General features: G+C 40.4%; 1 protein-coding gene across 1 annotated transcript in view; it reads right to left on the minus strand.

The window, feature by feature from the left end:
• Positions 1-6814, minus strand: part of micalcl (MICAL C-terminal like) — a 13373-nt gene extending 6559 nt beyond the window's left edge. The window contains exons 1-2 of the mRNA XM_032507736.1: positions 6788-6814; positions 616-681 (exon numbers count right to left, since the gene is read on the minus strand). Of these exons, the coding sequence (XP_032363627.1) occupies positions 616-664 (49 nt within the window). The 5' untranslated portion in view covers positions 665-681; positions 6788-6814. The remainder of the gene's footprint in view (positions 1-615; positions 682-6787) is intronic.
• Positions 6815-7175: the final 361 nt, after the last annotated feature.

Below are 7175 nucleotides of genomic sequence, written 5' to 3' on the forward strand. Positions count from 1 at the left end.
GTCATTTTTAACTGTCCAGTTAAATAAAGAGGAGGCCTAATCTGGCAACGCTGCCCGGCAGACCAATTAATCATAGGATTTGTCTTCTAGTTGTATTGGTGTGCATTATGCTCTTCTAAGAGCTATGCTATAAAACAGTTTGGATCAGTAGTGTCTTCTTATTATTCATCTACCCTGTGGGAGCCGAGATGCTAGAACTATATATTAGAGTTTAAAGTATTGACATCCTGATCCTTACGTGTTTTGGGGAAGATGAAAATCGACATAAAATAACTGTCATGGTAACAAATAATATATTTTTTAAAAGACCAACAGAGCCATACCTTTAACGGCATACTGTACATTCTGACGCAGTGGACAAAATGATGATGAAATTAATATTTAAAGCTTTTTTTTTTCATTTTAAGTGAATTTCTTCACAATACAAGACTTAGTTTTGGGTACATTCTGGGGAAAGCTACTGAGCCTGATCACACACAAACGCTGAGGACAGGAGGAAGACCGGCTGGGAGGGTGAGGGGGAAGGGCTCACGGGGGTAGCCCGGTTCTGGAGATCCTTACGGTTGCCATAGTAACCCGCCACAACCGTCAGCAGAGGCGGCGAGGTTACGTTACCTTGAGGGGAACAGCAGGGGCAGAAGGAGAGGGGTCTTCGGCGTGGCATCCCCACAAAGGGCTCAACTTCCACAAGACAGAGCATGAAGGGGGGGGGGGGGGGGGGGGGGGATGGAGATGGGGGCGTGGGTGGGTGGGGTGTAGAGAGAAAGAGTGGTGGAAATAATGCAGTAGGAAGAGCAACGACGTCACAGAGAAAAAAACAGAAGAGAGGACACAGAGCGTGGGTGGAGGGGGAAGAAGGGTGTGATGAGGGAGAAAGAAAATTGAGGAGAAAATCAAAAGGAGGGCAGGAGCACTGTGATAGGGAGAAGACAAATAACCTAGAGAGAGGAGGTGGGAGAGATCAGCTGTGGGGTGTGAGGGATGAAAAAGGGGGTAAAAAATAAGGAACAAGAAAAGGCAGAAAACCTGGAGCACAGAAAGGGAAAATAATCCCCCCCCGTTTGATCTTTCCTGTGTAGTTCTTCAGATGATGTTCAGTTAGTAAACCGCACCATGTGTCATGTGTCTGTGTCACCCTGTGCGAAATGGGAAAACGCCTTCGCATGTGGCAAGTACACACACAGTGCACAGTGCCCAAAATGATTTAATCCCATTACTAAATCCATTACTGATCAGACACAGATAATTGCTTCTTCTTTTAAGATGTTTCAGACTCTCCTAGTAAACACTACTTGAACACGTTAAGAGCGCCCGGCTCAATTTGTTGCCAGCGTGGTGACTTTTGAAGTGTAGCTACTACTGAAGAGCAAATTAGGACTTCTCACAGATAACGGTTGCTACCTTTAAAGGGAACATTTGCCACCTTTTATGTGGCTCTCCAATCGATGCTGATGGCAAATGTAGACGATTGAAGCAATAAATTCCTCAGTGCGAGCTGTATTGATCGGGAAAGCTAAGATTGCAGCTGCAAAAATGTGTTGTTGCATCCAGCGGCGTCATTTGACGTGACAGGGACACGCTTGGATGCAAGGAAGAACTGCAGGCTAGGGCTGGGCAGTGCATCAATATTATATCAATATCATGATATGAGACTAGATATCGGATTAGATTTTGGATATCGTAATATGGTAAGTGATTCTGGGTTTAAAAGGCTGCATTAAAGTAACGTGATGTCATTTTGATGTGATGTCAAAATTAAATTAAAAGAGACTGTAGAATTAATGTAAAGGGAAGAAAATTCTGGGAGACTGTGCAGATGACTGGGGGGGAGGGGGGGGACAGAACGTTGATACTGGCACACATATAAGGGCTTATACCGTTACATGACACAAATAGGAGGAAGACATAGACATAGTGTCCAGGCTGGTGGTGAAATGCCAGATCATTTCTACAAGGGACTATCACAGAGAAAAAGCTTATAATCTGTAGGGAAAACTGCAGTTTAGAAAATCCATTTTTGACAGATTGGAGTCCTAATAAAAATGTTATGGCGCCACTAAATCACGCAAGCATACTGTAGTTAGGAAAGGCATTGTTGTAACTTGCCGCTCAGTAAATCCTTAATTGAATAATCATTAAAGTAGAGGATTGAAATTATAAGATAACGGATATTACTTATCGGATTCAGAGTACAGTCTGCTGGAGGGCCTCAAATACAACCAGGCCGATAAAGCAACTGTGCACCTTACATCCTGGTATTTAGTCAACATTCTACATTCCCCATGGCGTGAGACAAAGAGGAATCCTTCTCTATAACACATTTAGACCAGTGCAAACACACTGCTTCCAGTTGCAAAGATTCAAAGTGAGACATCGACTGTTTTTAGCATTCACACATACTACATGGAACGAGCTGATCAAAGGTGCCCTGCCACATGTATTTCATAACGTTTTGGTAATGTCTGAAGTTCTACCATGGACTATGTAACATATTTTGTGGAAAAAAACTCCTTGGGTACCTTGTTTCAAGCCATTCTAGCGTGGTATAGGAAGCCTGCAGGAAGACTCAGCTCATATTGTGCCAATTTGAGCTAAGCTGCTTGATTCTGATTGGCTAACAGCTAGCCAATGAGAGCCTGGCTATCAGCATCCTTTACCCAGCACAACTGGGCGAGCTCATGAATATTAATGAGCTCAGGCAACATGATGTCAGACTGACCAGCTTTTGTAATTGGCCTGACTTCTCCTCTTATTTCTTTTCAGTAGCTAGAGCTGACAGAGGAGGTAGCAGTTCATTTTCACATTTGCGACATAACACAAACACAAATGGACCTAACATATTTCAAAAAAATGCAAGTATAAACGATTTTGTGTAGAAGGGCACCTTTAAGCCCACATGGGTACCCTGGAAAGCGCTGGTAGGTTCATTTTTATGTCAAAACTCCACGCAATCTCCTGTCTGATGAGTGACAGCAACCAGCTAGACAACAGGCCATGCTCAAATATGTGGAAATGCACCTTTTTCCTCACTCCATGTTGAGGGATTCTACGGACATTAAATAGCCGTGAAGCAAACCCAGCCTGCTGACTTCCCAGCAGCCTTGAGGAGGAAAAGATGCATGCTACTCATATTCAAACAAGGCCACAGTCTACAAGATAACGACAGATACCACACGAGACATCTCACCCAGATACGGTGAACACTACTATGCTGGCTAATCACAGTGTGGACATTGAAGCTACGGGTCAGTGGTTGCAACATTGCTATTAGAACACACCACACGCACACACACAATCTCGAATGTTATGCAACTGAGCAGGTATGAGAAAGTCAGGGGAACCACTGCTGCGACTACAGGACAGAACTACAGCAGCACAGAAAGCTCGGAGGGGAAGCTAAGAGCCATGCCAGCAGTTTAGTATGAGTCAGTTATACAGGTTATACAGTACTTGTATCACAGGTATGTGTGTAGGGGTGGGGTTGTGTATATAAATGTGTGTACACTGCAAGATGTGTCCCTTTGTATGTTCATGTGCCTCTTCTTCATCTATGATATGATACAACAAAAGTAGTTTTAAGCAGATGTAACTAGAGCATTTATTGGGGACTATTTTTACAATAGCCCCGACCGAATAACCGCGGGCCGATATTATCGGTATCGGCATTTATAATGAAATACTCATTCATCAAATCACATCATAATTCATTTAACGTAATTCTGATTCTAATGAAAACGGACTGTCCACCAGAGGGCGCGCTACAGAGTCCCTGTTGACACATGATATTTTCTTTGTTAATGTTGTTTTTTTTTTTTCAAAGAACTTTAAGTTCATATCTTAAGTTTGTATTTTTTGTACATTTTTTTTTTTATCAGAACTTTAATATTATTTTGATGTTCCTCTGTTTTGTTGTGACAATAAAACAAATGATCATGTTATTTTAGTGAGAACTACAAGTAACTAATGTCAGGGAAATCTGTTTATGTTTTTGTGTGTTTTTTTTTAAATATATATCAGCCGATATATCGGCATATTAATAACCAAATATTCGTATTGGTATCGGCCTTAAAAACTCCTTTATCGGTCGGGGGTCTCTACCTCATTTATGTGTTTTAATAGTTTTTAGACAACAATGGAGCTCTACGTCCCAGAGGAATAAACTATATCAGGCCTAAATTGTTGCAACAGCCAATACTTAGTTATTGGTAAGTTAGTTATATACTTAGATATGGCTGGTTTTGGTCTTTTCATAGGATTTACAACAAGACAACAAGAACAATACTGAATATCAGCAGTTTTAAACTCTAAATCAGAATCAGAAAAAGTATTCTCTACTATCATGCTGCAACATTGCTGCAAAGGAGGCAATATTTAAAGAGCACGTTCTGTATGTAGTATGAATTGCCACAGTCAACACTGCCAGTGTGTCTTTTTTTTTTTGTTTTAAGTGTGTTTCTATTTGTTTTTGTTGTTTCTGCCGGACTGATCCTCAGCACAGACCAGCGTTTCTGTGACTGCCAGAATCAATATAGCTGTTTTTGATTTCTGACTCTGAAATATGCGTTTGCCTCTCTACTGAAGTTTGTGTTGTACAGCGTGCGTGCTGATGAGTGACAAATACAAGTTGCATACGGTATTCATTTATTCAATATTTATGAGTTTATGGCGATCAAAGACAATCTAAGAGGACAGCATGAGGCCAAGTGTCTGATCTCTGTTTGATGTAAAGAGCGTCTGAACTAGGAACCTAGTGAGGGTGGAGGGAGAGGGAGGTGGGGTTATAGGAGCAGAACGTATTGCAATGAGGCTAAAAAAAAGCCAGCCATTCAAGGTAGATATGAGGGGCACAAAGCTCAAGTTGTAAAAAAATAAAAACAGGAGGGGACAGGAGAGGAGGACAGACTGGGTTAGCCATTAGGTTAATTTAAAGCGACAGATTGAAATACATACCGCCCAGATGCAAGTCCAGGATTTCACTGTAATTAGAATTCCCCATAGTCTACAATGACAGGGATATATTAGAGAGTAGGAGTATTCACAAAGCCCCAAACTGGGCACACACACACAAATTATCCAATAACAGCAAGTCATGCATGTTCTTGCAAACACGTTCTTACACGCGCAATCGCACAACATACACATGCAGCAACACTCAGAACAAAGAGAGTCCATCTGTACGAACAAGGCATTTTCCAAAATAATAAGAGGCTACAACATAGATTTGCTGTATTGCTGTTACTGGCCAGTCTGCTTAATATCACACAAAGCGTGTGTAATGTGTTGTGTGCTGAGGTTTTTTTTTTGTGTGCATCTAATTTGACAAAGTTGTAGTTTGTTCAATCCACCAATGTTCAATTACAATAAAGTGATGATTTAATACCTAATCATTTCAGACTGATGATGACAGCTGATCTTTGAGTACAACTGTCACAAAACATCTCTGGATTGTTGTTACTCAAATAAAAAAAAAAAAGTACTGATAATAGATCAGTCTCAACAAACCTCTGTATCAAGTCGATCAGTTACAGCAGACATTTACAGAAATAATGTAATGATGTGTCAGCCTGAAAACCAATTATATTGGATTTCTTGCATTTGGATTGCATCTGTAAAATGTAACGTGATCGGAGTCTCAATCAGTGTACAGAAACTCTCTCGTTGAGAGGCAGTGAAGGAGACAAAACACATCCAGAATGAGCAAACACAAATCTATGTCGGGACAAACATTCTCCTGATCTGCATGCAGCTCCGACTGGCGATGGAGGACAAGTTATGAACGGACGACATGTGGAGATGGAGAACTGTTGCAGTGTGTCACCACAGATGGAGCCTACATAACAGTGTCACATGTCATTAATAAAAAATATATAAAATAAAAAATACAGTGAATCTAATTACCTGATCTTCTTGTGTGCTGTTTGGGTATGTATAAGTAACTTTATACAATCCTTTAAGAGAGTAGAGTAGTAAACAAGTTAAAATCAAAACAATTGGCTGGAGACACAGCTGATGGGAAAAGTAATTGGTTATTCGGTTGGTGGGAAAATCCCGGAATTTAAAATGTGCCATGCATCTACGTGCATGCATTTGCATTATAAAAGCTTCTGTAGCATCATCATTAAGTAAATGAGGATTAAATACACTGTCAGCTCTAATAAAGGACAACCTCAGTGCCATACTCGCATACAAAACTCCCTCATGTGTAATGTGTTATTGCTGCGGAGCACATTTACGCTTTTAACACTGTATCCAATAAAGAGCCAAACAAATAATGCATTCTTCATCTCGGAAATATATTGTCTGTGATAGTCCCTTGTCTAGACTTATTTGGGTTTATTACTTTAAGAAACAAATGTGTCTTTCTGCACACAAATCGTGCTGTAATATGCTTTAGATAAATGTAAATGCAAGACTGTGATTTAACACAATATATAAATGATTGCAGAGGGACAGCTTCTGAGAAATGCGGTTTCTTGGTTCATCATCCTAATCAACATTGATAGTATAACATTCTTGTAAAAGCTCTAGATAAGGCTGAACACGTATCATATAAAGATGAAACATGGTCTCACAGAGCCAGCGCCGACACAAAAACAAGATTTAATTGTCATACGTACAGTATATCACCAGCATAATGTTAAAAATAAGTTACCGCACACTTTAATTTACTGCATTACGTCTATCTGCAGTTACGATACACTATGCGGCATGCGATGGCCAGATTGATTTAAAAAGAAAAAAAAAAAAAGAAAAAAAGTGTATGATGGTTTAAGTGACAAGTTGTTACCTGCTTCTCCTCTCAAAGCTTTCTCCACAGCTAGCCTCTCTCTTCCAGCTGCCTCTGTGTTTCTCCTCCACCTGCTCCAACTGTTCTTGGATGATCTGAAGCGGGCAAGGAGGTTAGAGAGTCACATTATTATTAGTGGCATACATACACACAGTGCATTTTCAAAAACTTGGGTATCTCAAGTGTGTGCACAGAATAATAACATCCACTATTAATTACAACTGATTTGTGCCACAAATGTTCTAAGGAAGGTGGCAGCAGAGGTTATTCAAACATTTACCTCATTAAAAATAAATGTCTCAAGGTTGCAGCCAGAGCATGGCTAATTGCCACTGTATGATGTGTACGTGAATGTGAGCCTGCTTTGATGGGCAAATATTATTTCAAA

The sequence above is a fragment of the Etheostoma spectabile genome, unplaced genomic scaffold (genome assembly GCF_008692095.1).
Source record: "Etheostoma spectabile isolate EspeVRDwgs_2016 unplaced genomic scaffold, UIUC_Espe_1.0 scaffold00004187, whole genome shotgun sequence".
Classification (NCBI taxonomy): domain Eukaryota; kingdom Metazoa; phylum Chordata; class Actinopteri; order Perciformes; family Percidae; genus Etheostoma; species Etheostoma spectabile.